The sequence below is a fragment of the Pangasianodon hypophthalmus genome, chromosome 15 (assembly GCF_027358585.1).
Source record: "Pangasianodon hypophthalmus isolate fPanHyp1 chromosome 15, fPanHyp1.pri, whole genome shotgun sequence".
NCBI lineage: Eukaryota > Metazoa > Chordata > Actinopteri > Siluriformes > Pangasiidae > Pangasianodon > Pangasianodon hypophthalmus.
In genome coordinates, this window is record NC_069724.1 from 20,136,853 (window position 1) to 20,160,056 (window position 23,204).

A 23,204-nucleotide genomic window follows, 5' to 3' on the forward strand; every position below is an offset into this window, starting at 1 on the left:
ATATTTTCTGAAGACAGCTGGTTACTGGTGATTGGTTGTTGGGAACAATGGTGATCAGTGATTGATCCCTGAGAACATAGGCACACACTAGCACAACTCGGTCAGGCCGAGGCCGTGGTGAGTCGACCGAACTTGCTGTCAACTCGTATAACAAGCAGCAATGATGTGAGCTGGAGAAATAAACTCACTAGAGCAGTCTAAGAAGTCACCAAATCTAGAGAGTCACATTGTTGCCCATTCTTTTACAGGGAAAGTAGCTAATACATGCCTAAAATGTCACTAGAGACAATAACCAGCTAAGCATTTTCGGCTGCAGAACTGCCGCTCTCTGGATATTTTTTGTTATTCGCACCATTCTGTGTAAAGTTATTGTGCATGAATATCCCAGTAGATCAGCAGTTTCTAAAATACCCAAACCAGTCACTGAGATTCTGATGTTTATTGTGCACTTTAACTAAAGCCCTTGACCTGTATCTGCATGATTGTATCCATTGCACTGCTGCCACATGATTGGCTGATTGGATAAGTGCATGCATAAGCAGCTGGACAAGTGTTCCTATTAAAGTGGCCAGTGAGTGTATATTAAATAGAAGAAGAAAAAAAACAGCCCTTTAACAGTCATCTTAATTGCCATTTTTATAGGGTCAGAAGGAAGAAATGCTATAGTGTTTTTATTATAAATGAAGAAACTACAGCTGATTTGATGATTATTGTACAATTCAAGCATTATGAAAAGCACATGCTAGAATCAAGTGACACATACTGGGTTTATTAATACTTAATAACACAATGACATTAATAATACAAGACTTTAACAGAAAAAAATAGCTTGCACTCTCATTAACACATGGATCAGTGAAGCTTTCAATCTGACACCATTATCTATACATAATTTATTGAATCTAGAAATAGACTGGAGCAACTTCCTTTTTCAAGAACAATTCTTTCCCCAGTAGTCAAATGTGTATGACATAAAAAAATCAGTCCTTTTTGGGTAATGTTCTGGTGTTTATCTGAATTTTGGAGCAGTGCTGCTTGTACAAATTACAGACAGTTGATTGGTGTGGACAAATCAGTAGCCTGGGTGCCAGAGACAAGCAGATTTTAAGTCTGGAGTTTTTTTTTTTTTTTAATTCATAGTTTCCCAGTGGACAAGTAGGTTCAACCAGAAAAAAAAAAAACTCCTTATTGACCTTCGCAAAAGTTTTCACTTGGTATGTTGCTACGATTAAACTTAATGCTCTTCACAGTGGCGTGACACATCTCGATGCTGTAACCATATCACAAGCTCCTTGGTCTGAATCTCATCACCAGCTGCACTACACACACCATCTTTTTGACTATAGACCTTTTTGTTTTTTTTTACTAGGTGGATTAATTAGTGTTAACGGATGAGAGATGATATTTCCAGAATCAGGAGCACGCTGGTATGTCGAAACAATGCGAAAACTGACAAAATAAAGTCTGGCACAAAGGTGTCAACTAACTCTACAGGGTGTCCCAAAAGTCTCCATATTCCACATAGGGGAAATTAACACTTTTTAGCAAAATGTCTTCATACTTAATTTATATTATATTTTTTTCAGATAGCCTTTGACAAAAGAAGAACGTATTGAAATCATTCTCACGGCTGGTTTAGATAGCTGTCGCAAAGTTGCAATGGACTTTAACAGGAAACATGGCAAGCACATCACACATGCCACTGTTGCATATAAACTTATTAATAAATTCAAAAAGACTGGAAATCAAGACGTGGACATCACATCCGACGTGGATGCTGGCATACATAGTCCCCTGGACATGGAGACTTATGGGACACCCTGTATTGATTACTACATGCAGTTACGTTGTGGTTAAACATGTAGAGAGAAAATAACGATATTAGCTAGGCTTGAATAATCTTTTCCAAGTAATGCAAGGATAGAACGCCACAACTCATAGCTGAAATATTTGTCACCAACTTGCTGACCTTTTGTCAAAGGTGCAAACACAACCATTATCTTGTTCATTTTTCTTTGTATTAATGCATTTTATTAGCCTACTAGCTTGCCGCGTGTTATTACATTATGTTAGCTACCACTTTTTACCCTAGTCAGTTGTATTTCCAGGCAATCAAAACACAGAATTGAGCAAGAACACTTGAGCTTTGACTTGCCTAAGGGGCTAGCTAATGATTTTACAATTTATCCAACCGTTCAGTTTTCTCGCTTGACGGATTTGCTGAGCAAGATGGAGTAAAGCTTTTAAATTTGGACTCCAGTTCAACACATCCTTATTAAAACCATGAAATAAAGACTCAAGACACAACACAAGAAGTTGTAAAGCGATAGAGACTGATGAGATTTTATTAGTACAATGTACTAACAAACAAAACTAATTTGGATTCAAATATTTTTTTTCCTTTCTTTTTTTTTTAATATGACATCGATCCACAGTGGTGCTACTGTATTCCAAAGCCTGCTAATGAGGATCAGATGACAACACGGCTCAAAAGATCGCAATACACGCATAATTATACATACCAATAGAAAAATACAAAACTAGAGACCATGTCAACAGGAGGGAAAGAAAACACATGACAAATAAAGATCATCATAAAGCTGTTGAACCTTTGGAGATGGAAAAGTAAAGCAGGAAGAACAATGCATTTTAAGACTGGAACTTTTAACACATTTTAAGAACCAGGATGTATTCAGTCAACAAATGTAGAGGATTCCTTTGTGAAATAAAAGATATTATACCACAGTGCTGTTGAATTCTGATTGGTCTGGAGGTTTTAATTCATTTCCAATAACCGCGGCTCTGACAGATCAGCTGCAAGATTTATATGAATGCATTCTAATGATCATTTCTATATTAACAGCTAATTCACAGGGACTTGGATGTCACGTGTCTCATTGTTGACATGCTGAGGAGATGTTTATTTGACCATTTTTTATGGAAGGAGTTTATTTGGAAGGAGTCTCCAGTGTCAGTGCTTTGTAACTTGTAGTTTTCCATAATGGACATTGGGCTTTCTCGACAACATGAGAAGCTTTTTTTTTTTTGTTTTTTTTTTTGTTTTTTTTTTTTGTCTTATTAACTTTAACAGAAAGAAAAAACAGAGAGGCTGGTGATGGAACAACTTGTTTCGCAGATGTTCCACAACAATAAACGTAACAATAAACAGATAAAAATTATGTGTTGTTCTTTAAATAATAAAAAAATTAAGGAATAAAAGACATAGGGTGTCCTGTTCTTGAAAAATAATCAACTTCTGCAAGGTAATGGTAACTCCACTTCTTTTCTTTTTTCTTCTTTTCATTTCTTTTTTATTATTTTCCTATAACAGCACACCCCCATCGTGTTTTATTTCTTACTGAAACAATGGATACTGACATATTTCTGCATTTGCCACAGTTGCTATTCGTAGATTTAAGGCATGTGTTTGTGTAGATTGAGCAAAGGTGGTGACACGTGCATCTTCACTAAAACTGAAAGCACTCAGCATTATATAGTTTTATGAGTAAAAATGGAGTTGGATGACATTTTGTCTAGTTTGCTACATCAGGCAATGTAGAGTTTAGCATGGAAATGGAAGAACTGTCAGATGTTCTAGCATAGTGGAGCTTAGAGAGCACCATTTTGATTTGAGTCAGTTTGCTACAAATCTAAAATCATCACTTTTTACCTGACCTTCATGTGTTAGAGGTCTTGTAATGTTTAAAAACTTAAAGTGAGGCGTATTAAACTTGCAGTAGAAACAGACTGGTCTCTAGAATTTAGTCCATTTAAAATATTTAAAATTATTAAAACTTTTCCCATATATTATCTCTTTCCCATTGTTTTACCAACTCTTGTATTTAATTCCATAATCAAATCATAATCCTATGTTTTATTACAATAAGAGGTGCTGCATTGTAACACAGTGATTCGCTTAGAAAGATGATCAATGAACAAAGTCTCATTTAAAATGTGAGCGTTTCTTTTACGCCATTCAATTTTTTCTCATAGTACTGAAAATTATACATACAGAAAAAAATGAAAGGAGTGGACAATCTTTCGTGCAATCTAACAGCGTAGCTATGGTTAACACTCTCGACTGAATATTTGAAAGAAAACCCGAAGAAGGGTTGGATATAATGAGAGAAAATCACAGTAAAGTAAATCTACAACTGATACTACATTCAGGAGTTGAAGGATGACACACATACACACACACACACACAAACACACATGCACACAGTCGAATTCTATTTAAAAAGTGCCATTTTGTGCTTCAATTTAAAAAAAAAAAAAAGAACAGTTTAAGGGTCTGAAGGATTAGTACAACTTTTAAAATACTGGAGAAACACCATCAGAGTTTTACACAGCAATCGCAGGATAAGGCCTCAACTGGGTATTCTTGTTAAAACTCCATCAATTGTGAATTAATAAAAAAAAAAAATCAGACAAATTTAACATTCCTGTATATCCTGGGTTCACTGGGTTCACGAACTTTGGCAATTTGTTCCAGCTAAAGAAACATTTCTGGTTTGTTGCCAGACACTCATTCAATTTGTGAATACATGCAGGAACTCAAGACGCACCTGACCTGTGAAATGCTGAGGGGATTTTATGATGTTTATATATATATATATATATATTACCCGGCCTGAACATTAAATTAATTATATAAATTAATTAATTGATTAAAGTTAAAGAAATTACATTTTATTCCAAACTTCTCTTCCAGCAATATTTTCATCTTATTTAAATAGAGTTTAAAATTCATTACGTACTGCATAATCAAATCTGAATGTAGTAACACCTAAGGTGTAAGGAAAGGCTTCGTAAAATCATCAAGAAACAAAATATGCATGTAGTCGATACACAGCAGAGGTGCCAACATTGCTAACAAGATAATCCTAGCAGGATATTTTACCATAAAAATCCCTTCCATGTCAGTGGTGGCTCTTTTTTTTTTTTTTTTACTCAGATGTATGCTATGCAACTTGGTTTCTTGGTTTCTATTGGCTCATGAATACATAACTCAGAGTTAATCTAGATAAAGTCAGTGTGAAGCGAAGGAAATCGCTACCAGAAGGAAATGTGCATCTTTCACACCCCGTGTCCTTTCCCCTTCAGTGTATTCGCTTTTATTTGTGTTTGTTTTGACCATTGCTTTATTTGAAATTCGCTTAAAGGAGGCTCCTGTATTTCCACTGGAAGAGGTCAGAAATCATAAATTCTACGCCTAGGCCTGTGCCAGTAACCGAATAATATTTTTCAGAAAACTGTGTTGAAAATAACTGTGGTAAACGTTTAAACCAGATTGGGGGGGGGGGGGGGGGGGGGGCGTTTTGTTTGACGCTGACTTCAACAAGGGTGAAGGCCATGATTTTTTTTTAAATACACATAACTATAATAATACCAGGAATAATAATGACAATAATAATAGCAAACTGCTATCAAACATGGTGGTAAAAAACCTCACAAAAACATTTTTTAAAATTTAATTTGATTTACTTTATATTTAAACACAATTTCTCAGAAATCTAATCATATAATGATTACAAATGACATGTTTTTTTTTTTTTTACTGTAGGCCATGGCTCTTTTACTTTAATTGACTTGACAAGTGAGCAAAGTGTAGACGCTAAAGAGCGAAGCGAAAAGAGGTGCAAGCGTCTCAGTACTCGGTGCTCGCAGAACTGAACTGCTCTCATGTGCAACAGTTTCTCTGCACACTTCTTTTACTGCTCCATACTTGAGAATATCTTTGTGTTCATGCAATTCAGAGCACCTTGCGCTAATTTTTAACGGCCGCAATCTCTGACACTGCTACGTGCATTCGTGCTCTATATTAAAGATGCTGTTTAAACACAAAGCCTGAGCTTTGAGAACTGACCAAGATGTGCACAGTTATTCTAATTTTATTTGATTTTTTTTAATGTTCACATAGAAGTAAGGAATGATATCTACTAGAACAGCACACAATGCCCCGCCCCACCAAGCGCTTTCAACAGCCATCTCATCTATGCTTGGTGCAATAAGTGTGGTATTAATATAGGTTATCACTTCACCCAGCAAGTTTAAAAATTCTATTATATTCATGTTTGGGAATATCATTTTCTTTGATTTGCATGAAATGAAAAAAACTAAATGAATGTTTAGTGAGTGCTGTTGCTGTGGTAACGGTTAAACCTTAGCTGTTGGCACCTCTGATGCAGGGATGCGGGGTTTAAATGTAAAAACAGGTGCTTCTCCTTTGTCTAGCCAAATGCCGTCAATACTGATAATAACAATCTCCAGCATTACATATATATTTTGGGGGAAAAAATCAGCGACCACACAAATTTCAGAATCTGATCAGAATGCAAGCTTTAAAAAAAAGCTGTATCTTTCTCTAACTGTGCTGATAAAAATCTAATCAGTCCTCCTTGAACGACATTCCAGCCGCAGACTGACGCTGCAAAGGCCTGAGGAAATGTTCACAGATCAGCATCAGAGTGACCACAGTTCTTTCAAAACTAGCTCTGATTTGACTCAGCCTGTGTTTTGGGACAAGCGTCGCAGAAGGCCAGCCTTGGCTAACAAACACACATCCTGTGTATATATCGTTTGTCACTGCATCACAGATGCAGGTTTATCAACCTGTAGTAGTTCAGGAGTGCTACCATGATTAGGCACTGATCCAGAGACCCTTTCTCCACACCAAGGAGCGAGGAATATTGTTTATATAAATCAAGTGAAAAATGACAAGATCCCTTTAAATACGTTTGGTCATATTTGGGGAGGATGGCAATGCCTGGAGCGTCCAGCAGAGGAAGTTGCAGATTTACTGACAGGCATTTTCCAGTGTTGTCATCTACGTCATGCTGGTGTTGAAGCTGGAGTTGGTACTGCTGCAGCTTTCCTCGTAAGTGGGTGGTGGCTCTGGGAATGACACAAAAGATAAAAGTAATAACTCACTTGTATGAAATCCAGAAATGTCTAATAGCTGGAGGTGCAGTATAATGTTAAAGCCATTTCACCCTTTGCTCAAGGATGTTCATTAATTTGGACGATTGGCAAAATGTCTTAAGGATTAGACAAATCAATAAGAACTACTCTGGAAACCAGATATCCGGCTTTCTCTGATGTGCACGTTTATCATAAGTACTATTTGAGCAGTAGATTCACCAGAAGACGTTTGGTAATGTAATTTCGAAGATTTTATTGGGTGATTCAAACAGGATGACGTACCTGTCTAATTTTCCCAGATCCTAATTAGCCTGAGATACATGTCAACATTATCCGACAGGCATAATATCAACAAATATAAATATATCCAACAATAAATATCAGCGACAGCACAGTTCAGTTATTATATTTCAGGTTGAACAGAACCATTACTACTGAGAGAGTTTTCTTTTTTTTCTTTTTTTTTTTTTCTGTTTAGTTAATATCATCACTTATACCACTCTTGAATTCTCGATTCTGATTGGTTAGAAAGTGTTGATTAATTTTCTATTACAGCAGCTCTGACAGTATTTCCAGCTTCAAGGCAAATCACAGGTTTATATTAATGCTTTTGCTCTAAAACAGCTAGTTGTTTACCAAAGCAAAACGTATAATCATTGCTATGGTGAAATTTTCTGTAAGGAAGTGTTTATCCAACATTTATGGAAGGAGTCTACAGCGTCAGTGATTTGTAACAGTCAGCAAGCTTTCTCAACCATGGGAGACTCTTTAGAACAGAAGAGTTATGGTTATTTCCTACTTGCCATTTTATAGTTCGTAAAAGACGATATAATGTTAATTAAATTACCCCATCTCCCTGTGTAAAATGAGTCCTCTGCGTAATGCATCATTACTTCTACCTTTTTTAACGTCTTCACCATGTAAATCAGGTCAACAGAGTACTGTCACTCACCATGTGGATATTCCCAGCTGCTGTACTCTGGAGGCAGAATGAGAGGACAGGTAGTGGGCACGGGCGTGGCGTTACCGTCAGTGAAAAAGGGAATGGTGGCCCCCGTGGAGACACAGAAAAGAGGTGCCGAGCTCTCGGCTGACTGGCCTTGCTGACCCTGAGGATGAGCTTGGGCTGGAGCGTGAATGAACGCCCCAGGGGACATGGCAATGGCATGGCCCGAGGGGTCCTGCTGGGAGTGACTCTTGGTAGGAATTTCCTCACTGCTTAGTGCTCCTGCACCCTGCACCTCATCCTCATCTTCCTCAGCTGGGGGCGCGCTCGGTACCACTGGTCCAGGGCTAAGGCTCGGCATGGCGGGCATCACAGCTCCGTGCTGAAGTGGGGTGGGTGGAGGTGGTCTTGTGGGGGTCAAGTTGACAGCGATGTTTCCAATGTAGATGGGTAGAGTGACCACTGTCTCAGGAGACTTTAGTGAAACCTTTCAGAATGAAAGAATAAAAACAACAAGTGAGTTATAGTGAAAGGTCATGCAGAATATGAGTCAGACAGGAAGCATGAAGAAAATATGTTCTGCAGTTTCAGCAAAACGTTGGACTTTTGTATGTGTGCTTTCCTGACATGTTACTCAGTTTGAGCAGTCAATTCATTTCAAAGCCTTCCAGAAATATAATACTTTATATAGTACTATATAATACTCTATGGTTATACTAATTTGAGCATGAAATCACTATTCCTGAAGTGACTTTCAGGCTGCCATAATTCATACTGTAGGTGCTAAATAAATATATTTGCATATCCTCCTTCATTTGCACTTTTAGGTAGAAAACTCCCAAACTGCATATTCATTACGGCAAACATGCAAAACCGGACTAAGACGCAATCCTCCATAGATCCTGTAGATCTTTGCAGGAAGACAAAAGCCAAGGCAAGATGACTAAAAAGTGAATAAAAAAGTGAAATATATTTATAGTTTCTTCCAATCATGCGACGGTCACACAAATCAGAAGGACCGGTGTATCTTAAGGCTACATTACTTTGACAAAAAGGTTCTCCGTATTTTTTTCAAAATGTTTTTGAGGTGTTGGACCTACCTGGATAAAGTACTCGATGTCTATGAGGCTGCAGCCAACTAGGACAGACTGAGGGAGAGGAGGAACGATGATCTGTTCCTTCCACTCTGCGTGTTTCCCTGCTTTAACGCCTGCCCCCTCTACCTCCGCTATGGTCCGAAAATCAAACAGCGGCCGCTTCGTCTTATAGGTCACTTTCTGCATGGGGAAAAAAAACATAGCTAATTGGAAAGGAGTTTGAAAAGAACCTACACACAGATGTGTCTCACAGAGGCCCTTTATATCCTCAAGATGAAACGGAACTGAAACATTAGACAGCATGTTTGCCTACCTGAATGAGACTGGCCAGAACATAGCCTGTGTCTTTTCCTGATTTGTTATGGATCTCTGTGGAGAGTTTGATGATTTGGCCTGGAGTGTATCCTCTCAGGTCACTGCGAGCCTTCAGCATAAGGGTCCCCGTCTTCACCAGGAAGTAGGTGAACTTCTTAGTTGTCACAGCGCAACTTGGTTGCTGGCAGAAGAAATCATTTTTAAGGACCGTGACTCAAATTATACGAAACATTATTCCTTGCTTGGCTTTGACAATGTACAGGCTTGCATAAGTATTCACTCCTCTTGAACGTTTCCACATTTTGTAGTGTTTTATTAGTTGTTTCTGTCTTTTTAAAGCCTCAACCTACTTCGACAACACAGCAAGGGTTGCATGAAGATGAAGCCACCTTTGTGAGCTTACAAACTCCCTGCATGTTCATACTGGCCAACATGTTTAAGTGCTAGAGTGCTACCTGTGGTGCTGTTAAAAGTTCCTAAGTATTTCCACAACTACACAAAGAAGACTGTTTGCTGGAAGCTGACGAGAAAGTACATTATGGTGAGCTGTCGGAAGCACGTGATGGAAAAGCGACGATGGGGTTTAGCTTGGAATGAATCAGTCTAGTTCGTGACAACCAATCACAGGCTTTGTTGCAAACTATGTTCATCGACAAAGTTTGCCCAGCTGCCATGTGCTGTTTCAGTGAGCAAAGCCTTCGTGCAATGTTCGTTTGCTCAGCAATTACATCACAAACCAGCCAAATGTTTTCTCCACGTGAAAAATTTTAGGTCAATAGTCAATTAGTGGACAGCCTCCTCTTTCCGTTTTTTAAAATAATGGATGCAATGGTGCTTTGCGGGATGCTCAAAATTGAGGATTTTTTTAAAATAACCCAAACCTGATTGATACTTTTCCAGAACTTTGTCCTCGATTGTTTTTTTCCCTTGTTCCTCCTGATGCTGTTTGTTAAGGTATGTTCTCTTACAAACTTTGGAGTCTTCCAGCACAAGTATATTTATATTGTGATCATATGACAAGATGAATTATATGACTTCTAATCGCAACTGATTGCACCAGAAACGATTTAGAAGTTTAACAGGAATGGGGATGAATAGTTGTGTAACCACAACTTTGTGAATTTTGGAAATGATACTGCTTTTCCAGCCACTTCAGTATATGGGCTATAGCATGAAGACTCATGACATATAATCCCAATTAACTTCATTTCAGTTCCAGATTGTACCACAACAAAATAAAAAAAAGTTAAAGGGGGTGAATACTTACGCAAGCCACTGTATATAGTCATTTAATTTAAGACCCAAACATGTGTCTTGTAGAAGGCACTTCTCATCTGAATATACATCAGGGAGATCACTGCTGTACACACTATTTACAACAAGAAGTGCTAAGTCCTCTTACCTCTATATCAGGCAACTCATTGAGGTTCATGACTTTGAGTAGGTAGAAGGGTTTCTGAGACTTGTAGTCCTTAGAGAAGCGTGGTGTGTCTATTACAGCCCTGATCCTGTACACAACCTTCCCAAACGGGCCCTCAAAAGAAGTGGGAGCGTGTGCTGAGAAGGGTACAGTTAGTTAATTGGGACAGCAGTCATAATTAAAATAAAACATCAAATCAAAAACATTCTCATTTCTCCCCTAAAAGCACTAATGCCATATGGATACGACACACACTGTCACTGAATACACAGAACTGCTGCCTGGGTCTCTTTCCTGACTTACTGATTTACTGAATAAAAAGAGATGTGTTCTGCTAAAATGGTGGGTGTAGAAGACTAGGGTCAGACTAGGGCTAATTAGCCAGAGCTCTATATAGCACTGTCACTGGATGAGATCCATGTGATTTAAAAGCTTTTTCCTCCATCAGGGTAGGACAGTGACTAGCAGGGGCTCATTTAGTAGAGCTAATAATGGAAGAGGATGACAGAGACAAACAAGAAGATGAAAAAAAAAGAAAGAAAAAAAGCACAGGGCACCAAGATCCAATTGAAACGGTGAGGGGAGCTATATTTAATCCTGGAATTTTTTGGCAGAGACATTAAAATGCGCATGGTTGTCCATTAAGCTGAAATGTCTGTTGTGCCAATATGAATATAAATAAATAAATAAATAAATAACCCAATGTCCACATGGTTTACTATCCAGATTGGTATCCCAAAATAGTCAAGTTGTCATTTTCAGTTTCATAAAATGTCCCGAAATACTCAGGTTGTTATTTTTAGTAACATCAAATGTATCAAAAATAGTCAAGTTTGTTCATTTTTAGTTACATTTAGTTACAGTTTAGCTGCACTGTATCATTTTATCAGTTATATTCTAACACTGCAAACTCAAATGGCCCAAAAATTGTCAAGTTCTTATATATATGTTTTATTTTAATATATATATATATATATATATATATATATATATATATATATATATATATATATATATATATATATATATATATATCCCAAAATGGTCAAATTGTTATTTTTAGCAACATCAAATGTCTCAAAATAGTCAAATTGTTATTTTTAGTTACATAGCATTAGATTTTAGCTAGACTGCAACATTTTTTGGTTCAGAAGATCCACTGTGGGGGAAAAAAAACAAAACAAAAAAAAAAAAAAATGTCCTGTGGTGTATAAAACGTGCTGACGATATATATATATATATATATATATGTGTGTGTGTGTGTGTATATATGTGTATATATATATATATATATATATATATATATATATATATATATACACACACACACATATATATGGAGAGAGAGAGAGAAGAAAAAAGTGCCATAAATGAATCAAATCATCTCCACATCAATTATGTCAAGTACCCTCTACCAAATGATCATCCTTAATGACTAAAGACCTAGTGGCTTGAATCAATACTATCCATTCAATACACTTGAGCTCAGAAAGGAAGAAAAGAGAAGCAAATAAATAGTTCTGGCCATGGCATTTAGCCTTTTCCTCTGAAATGCCCCGATGCCCAGAGCAAACCCTATAGAAAGGGCTATTGTTGGAACTGTAACTTAAGTGCTGATAATGAGCTAGACGCAGAGAGGCCCGTCAGCCAGAATCACCATCAAGACTTCACTTTGGCCAAACATCGCTCTCTGATGCTGTCTGAACATTTATGGTTAGCTTTATCAGACATCCATTGATCACACAAGAATAGAACAAGTGATAAATTTAGGGTGATTCCATGACTGTTACTTGAACACATTCATCCCTATGAAATATTTGGAATAGTCCACAAGTCATAACACAACGTTCAACAGAAAGCTGCATCATCCAAATTTCCTGAAGATCATGGGAAGAAGAAAAGAAACTTCTCTCATTCTGCTTTTTTTCTTTATTTTCAGTGATATTGCGATGTTGACTGATGAGGTCACTTTGAAAGTACAACCCTGTTACCTAAATTACAGACTGAAAGTAAATTATTAATTAAAAAATGACTTTTAAGTAAATCATTACCATGTCCTTAATGCCCTCATGCTAGTTTACCACATTTTGTGCATTTGCTAATTCTAGGCTAGAAAAAAAACATTGTTGAAATGAGTTAACACTTTTGTTTGAATGGTTAAATGAATGTTTTCTTAGACTCAATGTTAAAAAATAATTGTAAAAAATAAAATGTATTAGTTTCTAAAATAGTTTTATTATGAGTTATAAGGTATCACTGTAACTCTGAGAACAATGAAATCAATAACAATTTATTCTAAAAGAGCTGTGTGTCAGAAGTTTACTTCCAGGAATTGGGTTATATTTGTCCATACTGTCACAAAAACTAATTTCTCCTAAAAAGGTTATGGATTTGTGACAATTATACCTACACTCTGACAGCAGAGGGCACAACATGACATCAGTGAACATTTTATCATCATCCAGAGCTGTGGAAACTCAGATTTATTGTTCTTGCCCTGCTCTGATACAACCAAGTCGAGTTAAATGGGCTTGGGAAGTAGTTGATGAGGCTTAATATCCTGTGTTTTAAGAATAATCACAGGAAATGAGTTACCACTAAAAACACAGGCTGTGTTTCAAATCAGCCCATAATTCCATATGTACTAACTTACAACCTACATAACAAAGGTAACTGACTAAATTAGATCATACGTGAGATTAGATTTACTGGAACGCTGACACGTAACCTTTCTGGAAAGCACTTGTAAACGAACTACACCCTCGACGTCAACAGCAAAGCAGTTAATCGACGTCCATCTGACTGGCTGCCCACAAGCCCACAAAAGTGTCAGCAAATACACGTTATCTAAAGGTAAGACATTAAACATGCAATAGTCAATACGGTTAATTTCTTACTAGTGCAAATAATGTGGGCAGTTAAGTTGAAATGATTTAAAATAATAATAATAATAGGTTAAGCCATTACAAGCCTCAGAACAAGTGTATTACATAGCTGAAAAAAAGGAACAATTTGGAAACATGCCTTCTGGTCTGGAATGTATGTTTGTATTGGGACTGGCCGCTTGTCAGTCATTTTATAGACACACCCCCAACGTGAAACGTCGTAATGATAACCATCCGATATTGTTTTCTTTAAAAATGACTAACCTTAAATGTTTACTGCTTTTAACTGAAGCACTTCACAGTTAAACTCTTTCACACAAAAAACCCTTAAATTTTAAATATAATAATTATTATAAAGTATAAAGTATAATATACTTTATATTTAAGTATTATGAATAGAATAAAATTCCAAAAATATACATTTCTTTTCCAAATCCAATTCCAATCTTTTGCCATTTATTACCGGATCGGACATCCAATCTCTAGCAATATTGTGTTATGTCATCTATGTCTATATTTATTTTTATGGCACTTTTCATACATAAAATGCAGCTCTTTACAAGGAAATGACACAATCAATAAAAGAGATCATAATAAGAATCAAGTAAGCTAAGAAACAACATGAAAAAAAAAACAAGAATAAGAGTAAATCAAAAATAGAAAAATTAGAGTGTGTACAATGAAAAATATATATAAATATGAAATACTGTATATCTGCTTTTTAAAACGATGTATTGTAGTTGTCTGTCTGTTCCATTTTCAGGTACATGAAAATGGAAGGCTGATTCACCACATTATTTCTGGCTGACTTTGCACACATTGGATCTTAGTGAACGATTTAGACCATATGGAGACAGACAGTCCGTGATATATGATGTTGCTAATCCATTCAGTGCTTTAAAAACTTGCAGCCTTCTGCGACCTAATGTAATAATCCCAGGATTGATGTAAAAAGTTCTCTCATGAGTGCAATAAACGATGCGAACAAAAGCCAAAAGCATGTGTCAACTTCGTACAAGGTCTCACATCCGTCAAATGAAATGAAATGAATGCTGATCAAGTATCAATATGTGGTTTAAACTTAAATCAGAATCAAGAAATACACCCAAGTTTCTTACTACAGGTTTTAACTGTGTAGCTAAATTTCCTCGTTTAGTCTTTGGTTCTGTTTTGTCTTCATTATACTTAAGGACGTTTTTGTTTATCCAGGTAATGATGCATGATATGCAGTTGGATATGTAATGCTGTGTATCGTCTGCATAGTTATGTTAATGATTAGACCCAGTGGCAGCGTTTAGAAAGAAAACAGAAGAGGACCGAGTATGGATCCCTGTGGAAGACCACACCGAATATCATATATTTTAGAAACATAATCTCCAAAGTCAGTGACAAGATTTTTTTACGCTATGATTTGCAATGTGGTCTCTAATAAGCAAAATAATAAATAAAATTTGTCCCCTACATTTTGATATGCGTTACGGGAACAAACATTCCGTACTTACGGGATAATTAATCCAGTAGACTCCCAACAAAATGCCTGAATTCCCTTGTATTTAGCTACTGGGAGTCGATCTTAAACAGCCCAACATCCCCTGGTACTCGGAAAGGACTAAGACGGTAGTGACAAACTCCTATCATCACTGGTTGATAGAATGGGTAGGCGGGAGCAGGAAGCAGTTTATGAGAACTGATCCAGCATGCTGTTAGAGGATAAGAGCTGCAAAAAATCACCTTCCTTTCCTTCCCACCATGTATCAAAGACCCACAGCATACATTTGAGCTTCCACCTGCACAAACTACGCTTAGCCACTTAGCATTTTAAAAATGCACCACCCATTCTCAAGAGAGTAGTGACACTCATCAGCTTCCGAATATACTCCAACTTATTAAACAGGATGTAGCGGGAAGCAAAGGAGTGGGACCTGCGCTACTAGCAGACCATTAATGAACAACCTTAGATGACACTGATGGGGAAAATCACCATTAAATCATTTCCTAAAGTTAAAAATTGTGTGTACATCCACTAGTGTCATAAGCTCTAAGGGCTAATTAACACAAACTTGTCTACTGTCTAATTAATTTAAAGAATAATTAGCAGAAACAGTGTGACTCTTGAGCTTACTTGGAATGAGAAACTGAAAAGGGAAGCTGTGCTCTCCAGGTGGAAGGGTTCCTGCAAAACAAGAGAACAAGAGCGGTAACAACTGGGAAATCATGTGTGACTGGAACATGACTGGATTACTTGGATTTAAATGTATTTACATTTATTAACTTTTTATAATGTTTCTATCCAGAACACTTTAAAAGTGGGGCAGAATCCAGTCCAACCCCAATGTCTGGGGTTCACGAATTGATTAAACTTAATTTGTAAAATTATATATAACACAGGTAAAACAGTTCAAATGTAAAATGCACAGTGAGTCAAAATCGATTGTATTTTTCATTTTTAATAATCAATTACAGGGTGGTCACAAAGTGGAGTTACTGTTACCATGCCGACGTTCATTATTTTCCAACAACAAGAAACCATAAAGAGTTTTATTCTTCTTATATATATTTTCCTCGTAAATATATATATTTCCACTGTCAATAATAATTTTTTAAAAAATTATTTTTTTAAAAAAATTATTATTTTACATAATAATATTTTATTAAATATTTTTTTATCAGTTTATAGTTACACTGAATACTGTGGAACATCCACAAAACAAGTTCCTGCTATCACTTATGTTATAGCAGTTATAACCAGTCGTTCACTCATCAGCCTTGCTTTTTTCTTTCTTGAACTTAATAAAACAAAACAAAAAAAAAAAAAGAAAAAACACACAGCTTGTCATGTTACAGAGAAACCATAAAGCACAAACTCCTCCGTTGTTGGAAAACGTATTGACTGTTACAAAGCACTGAAATTGGAGACTCCTTCCACAAATGTTACAGAAGGCTTCATCATATCAATGATTATATGCTTTACTTTGCTGAATAACAGAATATCAAATATCAGAATTAAGAATTCAACAGCGCTTAATTAATTTTCTTTATACCACAGTCTGGTTGAATGCTCGAATCTGATTGGTCAGAAGGTGGGCATTATTTTTGTATAACAGCACAGGTAGTTCCAGGTATAACATAACAATAGGTTACGATTAATGCACTCATTCTGCTTGCGCATTGTGCCGCATCACAGATAAATATTTCTGTATTTTAGTACCTATTTTTAATATTTTTTTTCTAATTATTACTTTTTGGGCAATGTCTTCTGTTTAATTGTTTTTCTAAAACAAATTTTAATTTACATATATATTTAGTGTTTGTAACTAGCTGTTCTTCGTAATGTGCATTATTACAAAAATGTTATGCTAATATTAATAAAAGTAGCAGACAATAAAAAAAAACAAAAAAAAAAACAACTGAATTATAATTATATGTGACAATTATTTGTCATATATATAATTATTTTCATAATCACAATCATTCTCACTACAGCTCAAGTAGGGAACGCTGTAGAAAATGTGTGTGTGTGTGTGTGTGTGTGTACTTCATGACATGCAGCATACTAAGATATGCCCTTGACTTCAACAGGATGTTCAGGCCAAATTGAAAAGACTATGACTCGGCAAGTGAACAGTTCAAGGAAACACACTGCTCAAACGATGACTAACTTCTTCGTCTAGCCCTGCCACGTTATTTTACTCTTTCTAAAAGCTTTGATAGAAGCAACAGCATAATGTATACGATGCATTGTATGTGCCTGAAAACCCAGCTGTGCAGAGCAGCTCGCAATTTAAACAAGATCGCTGCTGCCTGAGAATTACGGCATAAATCTCATTGTTTACACGATGCTTTCTCACAGACAGGAAGAGGTCTGTTAGAGGAAATGATGAGAAGGAGCGGCTCTCGTCTGAGGTTGCTCAGCTCTGAAAGTACAGTTTCTGAAGTCTGCTGGCTCTTAAAACCCCGAGCAAAGCAGAAAAACATGTTTTTATATTAAAATAAATATTTGGTAGTAATGCAAAAGATGACATTATTGCTTCTATCATTCTGTTGTCTGTAACTGTAGCAGTCATTTCAAAATCATGTGAATTTAAACTATTAAAGTATTATAGATGAGGTTTATCTCAACTATAAATCAGATGAGATGTAAATGAGGCACACGTGCATGTGGGGACTGCACCTCATTTTACTTTTAATTTAAATTTAATTGTACAGTTTTCAGCCTTCTAAAAATATTAAATCTTATAATAATAATAATAATAAGAAGAAGAAGAAGAAGAAGAAGAATTAAAATATGCATTTAATTACATTTTGTAATTCCTCTGTGCTGGTATTTATAGTTTCATTTTATTTTTAATTTTTAAAAAAAAAAGGTTTTTGTATTTAATTTTATTTCTTTTTTCTAAAATTCTTTAATTGTATTTATATGATTTATTACATTCAATTTATTATATATATTTAATTTCATTCTATATTTGTCTATTTATCTCCTTATGCTTATTTTTGTACTCACTGATTTTTCACTTCATCCTTGTCCATTCCATTCCATTACTGTTTTATCATTTCTAACGTGTATAAAAGGTGCTACATAAATAAAGTTTAGCATTACATTACTAAAATGTACCCTGTTGATTTGGGTGTGCTCTAATTACGGTAGGGCTCTACCCAGCAAATGCATGCTAATGTGTTTCAGGATGTGTTTCTTTCTTTTCATCTATCTAGACTGAAAGAAATCCCCAGTGTACTGAAATTATCTCTGTAACGATGTACATTGTGGCCTCTGTTAGAACACACAACTGAATATCCTCCTGAAAGAAAGTTTTTAAGCTATCACTTGTTAGATCAATCAATATAGGTTTATATTCATGAGCATTCGTCATTTTATTGAGCTAAACCAGATCCCGATTTATCACTGCCTGAAATCCACCCTCAAACCGTAATTCAAAGAAACCTACAGAATGGCATCTGTGTGCTTCCTACCCTGCGTTCACAGTGACAAAGAAGGAGGAAACTGTTCATTTTCTATGTACGTGCGTGACACAGAACTGTGACAACTTCAACGACAACAGCACGTGACAAAACGGCAGCATGACAAGTGAGATTTTCTCGATTCAATGCTAATTAGCTATGACGCTGAAAAGGAACAAATCCAAACGACTCGAATGGCGTACGTGGTCTGACATTATTTCAGTTCCCCACTTCCCTCTGAGTTATAACTGTGGTTTCATTTTATCCTGTCATAGACAACCTATCATTAGATGTGCATGGAGACTAGCTTGGCTGGGCAATATGATGATATAATATCGATATTGTGAAAAATTATATCGCAGTATACTTTTCTGACAGGAATCATGGATATCATCAGTATTTTTATAACAATGAGAAACTTTGATTAGAAGAAACTGACTTGGGGTTAAACTTGCACTGAATCTTTTAGAAATGTTCAAATTTAGTATAGTTTTTTTACATTCCTTAATTGTCAGTGTTTGTAATGTCCAATTTTTGGAAATAAGAGTATTATTAATCGCAGATATTAAAATTTTAAAAAATGCAACATGACATTAACATATCATTGAAATGTCCTCAAGTATCGTGATATGATAATATTGTCATAAAGCCCACCCCTGATGGAGACATTACGAAGAAAATAAAGCTTGGTGTCTCTACTGAGCTAGTAGCATAGCTAGTTCATTAAGTGTGTATAGAAAACAAGCTAAATGTACTAGCTATGCTACTAGCTAGTATCTGACAGGATAAAATAAAACCACTGTTCTGAGTTTTTCCTCCAATTTTGCACGTCAAACAGTAAATGGGAACGGATTACAAGTAGGAATTAAAGCTGTGATTGGGGAACTGAAGAAATGTCGGACCACAAGCGCCATAGAGCTGGTCTGAGGAATCATTCAAGCTAGTTGTTTGTTGTTTGTTTTTTCGCATCATAAATAATTTGCATAGCATTAAGAGAATCTCAAATGTTGCTTCTTGCATTGTCACAGTCACTTGTCTCTGAAATTACGCACATGTAGACAGAAAATGAACGCTTATCTCTTTGTTGCTCGCTAGGTTAAGGGATTTCACTTGCTAGGACTATTGCCATGTGTTTGCCAAATCACACCAGCTAATTTTCTGAATTACTGCTTATAACTTGTTAACACTACCGATATTGTCAGTTGATACTGGAATAAATTCATGCCTAACTAGTAACGACTTTAATCACAGTACCTTTTCAGGTGAAACCAGTTCAGCTCAGATAAAGCTCTACGTGCAACACACCATACAAGATCATTTTTCCAACCACTGACTTTCCCTTAAAGAAATGACCTTTACTCATGCTCATTAGGTGCAGACAGTCTTTGACAGACTGCATTTCTGGCGGGCCTCTTTCTTCAACCCTCTTCCGAACATCAAGTCTTGAAAATCTAGTTTGGTAGGCTGATAGGATCTTTGTGAAAACAAACCTAGCAGGAAATGTCTGTAAACATGTTTTACCTTAAGTAGGTAATAAAACGTGATGGGGCATGCCAATCTAGGATCTATTTGAAGTGTATTATTTTTCAGTGACAGCATGTCCTGAGGTTTTGTTCCTCTTATACCATAGCATAATTTTCTCTCTATTGAAGTTAATAAGACACAAATGCAGCTTGTTACAGAGAAAATGCCTCCTCACAGAAAAACTGATCAAAATTACATTTTTTAAATTCAATTTATGTGGAGCGTCCGTCATACAAATCCCTGTGAATGAGTGTGTTAATATAAACCTTGCAAAACTACTGTCGGAGCTGCCGCTATAGAAACTCATTCAACACCTTCTAACTAATCAGAATTGCGAATTCAACAGCAGTGTTGAATAATATATTTTTATTTGTATCTCCCGTCCAATAAACCCATTCAATCAACTCATGTGGGACAGTAGTTCCTTTTCACAAGATGCCAAATAAATAAGAAATTATTAAATGTGTAAAATCACTACACAAAATCTGAGCAACTATAAATATCTTAAAACATCACACTTTTGGGTTTGGCTTTAAGACGCTGAACCATGATGTTACAATTTGTTGTTCTATATGTACAATATTTCACCATGTGTTGCCATATATTGCTTTTTTCTTAGTTGCCAGTGTTGTTTTTGACTATATATAGCAATATGATTGCTTAATTGTTTCGTAATTGAGGAGGCCAGTGCAAAGTTTAACCGATAAGTAGAGCATGTCCTGATAGATTAACCTACTCTCCAGGCATCACAGCATTCGAGCAGAGCAATCTTATTTTAATCAGAGGGACGAGTGTATAATTAAATACTCATTTTATTGCCTCATGCCGCTCCAGGCACAACTTCATCTAGCTAGTTACTGCTAGCGGATTTGAGGGAATCAGTAGACCACTTTTACAAATGTCTAATTAAAGTAAAAAAAAAAAAAAAAACAACAAAAAAAAAAACAAGTAGCACCAAGAGGTCAAAAAAGATCAAATAACTAGAAAGCAAAGACTCCATATGGAACTTTATGTGACAAATAATGAAATTATAATGATACGTACTGATTCTATGCCTCAATACAGAATTCAAAGATGGTGAATCGCAAAGCGTTTGCAAGATGTTGTAGGCTGATTTGCTGAGCATACGAAAGAAAGGAAGACAGGCAGAGAGCAACAAAGCATGAAAGATAGAAAGCAAGACAGAAAGAAAGGCAGAAAGCAAGCCACAAAGAGAAAGCAAGGAAGGAAGGAAGGAAGGAAGAAGGCAAGGAACAAAGAGATCAGAGAAAAAAATGTGTGAGATAAAATAACTAGAGACAGGATGAGTAGCATCCTTCGAACAAGCTGATGAGATGTGGAACGTGCAACCAAAACCTAACCTGGATTAGATGTTGCCAGTTGGAAGATGAGCTACAGTATATGGCCAAAAGTGTGTGGACACTTCACCATGACATCCATATGTGCTTGTTGACCATTGCATTCCAAAACCATGGGCATTGGTATATAACCATGGCATATAACCATGGGCAATGGCATATAACCTCCACTCTTCTGGGAAGGCTTTCCACTAGGTCTTTAAACGTGGCTTTGGAGGTTTGTCCATTCAACCAGATGAGCATTAGTGAGCTTGGGTGCAAAGGTCTGGTGCGCAGTCAGCTTTCCAAATTATCCTAAAGGTGTTGGCTGGGGCTGAAGTCAGGGTTCTGTTCAGGCTACTCAAGATCTAACACACCAACCTCGGGAAACCACATCTATATAGACTTTGTTTTGTGGTAACATACTGTTAGCCATACAGTGTACTGCTGGAGCGCAGTGACAAACCAGAGTGTGACCACAGACACTTAAGTTTGCAGCTGCTTCGTTATCTCTAGGCCCTGTTCATACCTGGTATTAACATCTGTCTTGAGTGGACAGCTGAAACACATAGCCATTTTGGCATTTTGAATTTGTCTCTAGTGACCATTTGTGATTGGATTTCTGCTGGAAGATGAGTATCACACACATCTATTGCGTCAGTTTTCCAATGAATTTCTCCCACAAATCCCATCTCATGAACCTGTAGGGACTGTTTAAAATGTCTCGATAGCATAGTCTGCTAACAAAACTTATACATGAGCAGGATGACGAAAGAAGCTAGGAAAATCAGCTGGTTTTGTCTTTACTATAATTATTTCTCACAATGATTATGTATTTTCTGGCTAGGGCAACTACGCAGTCCATTAGGTCTTTTGTTGGTCATTTGTTGCAGTCCGGGATGCATCGAGATGCCTTTGTGCTTACGCTAGAAATGTTATGTGGTCGACCACGTCAATAAAGGAAGAAACACAGAAAGCAAGAGCTGCTGCTGTAATCATAAAGACTGTTCTGTGCCTATGCCAGGACTCGTGATCACACTGAACATCCTGTCAACACACTGAATAATGTTCGCTTAATTAATGGTGAATGTTTGACTTTATAGTACCATCCAGTGTCACCCAGAAGAGGATGGGTTTCTTTCTGAGTCTGGTTATCCTCAGGGACTGCCACTTCTGTCACTTTCCTCGCCACGTCTGTCACCTCTGACTTGCTCCTTAGGGATCTAAATCTACATTGTAAAGCTTCTTTGTGACAATGTCTATTATTGAAAGCGCTATACAAATAAAATTGAATTTAACTGAATTTTACACTTTATGTAAATCAGCTGAACCATAATTCAGGATGTAAACTCCAGATAAATAAAGGCTACCCAGAATTAAATATTTATAAATGTTTTTCATGGATGATTCAGTCCACAGAGTATGCAAGATTGCGTGAGTTTCCTGTTTGAAAATACATGCAGTCAAGCACAAAAACACATGGAACACTCTTTCCTCCTCTAACCTCCCACAGGTTACTCAGAACCTGCATAGGTGACATGGATGCAAATGAGTCACTTGCTTCTTAGACATGAAGAGTCAAATCTTGTTCTTTCAGAGACACAGACAGACAGGAAAACAAGCCTTCCTCCTTACGGCTCATTTTTTCCAGACTAACTCTCTATCTATGCTCAAATGCACCTAAATCTCTGCTTGTAATTTATTCCAGCACGAGGGTTTATCTTCACCCGGTTATCCACTCTCATAGCTTTTCTTTTCACAGCTATGGGTCTAGAGGGGAAATCAGTGGAGTGGAGA

The 23,204-nt window shown here is 36.6% G+C and overlaps 1 protein-coding gene across 1 annotated transcript in view; it reads right to left on the reverse strand.

Moving 5' to 3' along the window:
• Window positions 1-2,316: 2,316 nt before the first annotated feature.
• The window catches only part of arrdc1b (arrestin domain containing 1b), a 49,818-nt gene continuing 28,930 nt past the window's right edge, over window positions 2,317-23,204 (reverse strand). The window contains exons 3-8 of the mRNA XM_026928942.3: window positions 15,710-15,760; window positions 10,685-10,839; window positions 9,281-9,463; window positions 8,971-9,147; window positions 7,877-8,357; window positions 2,317-6,897 (exon numbers count right to left, since the gene is read on the reverse strand). Coding sequence (XP_026784743.1) covers window positions 6,830-6,897; window positions 7,877-8,357; window positions 8,971-9,147; window positions 9,281-9,463; window positions 10,685-10,839; window positions 15,710-15,760 — 1,115 coding nt within the window. The 3' untranslated portion in view covers window positions 2,317-6,829. The remainder of the gene's footprint in view (window positions 6,898-7,876; window positions 8,358-8,970; window positions 9,148-9,280; window positions 9,464-10,684; window positions 10,840-15,709; window positions 15,761-23,204) is intronic.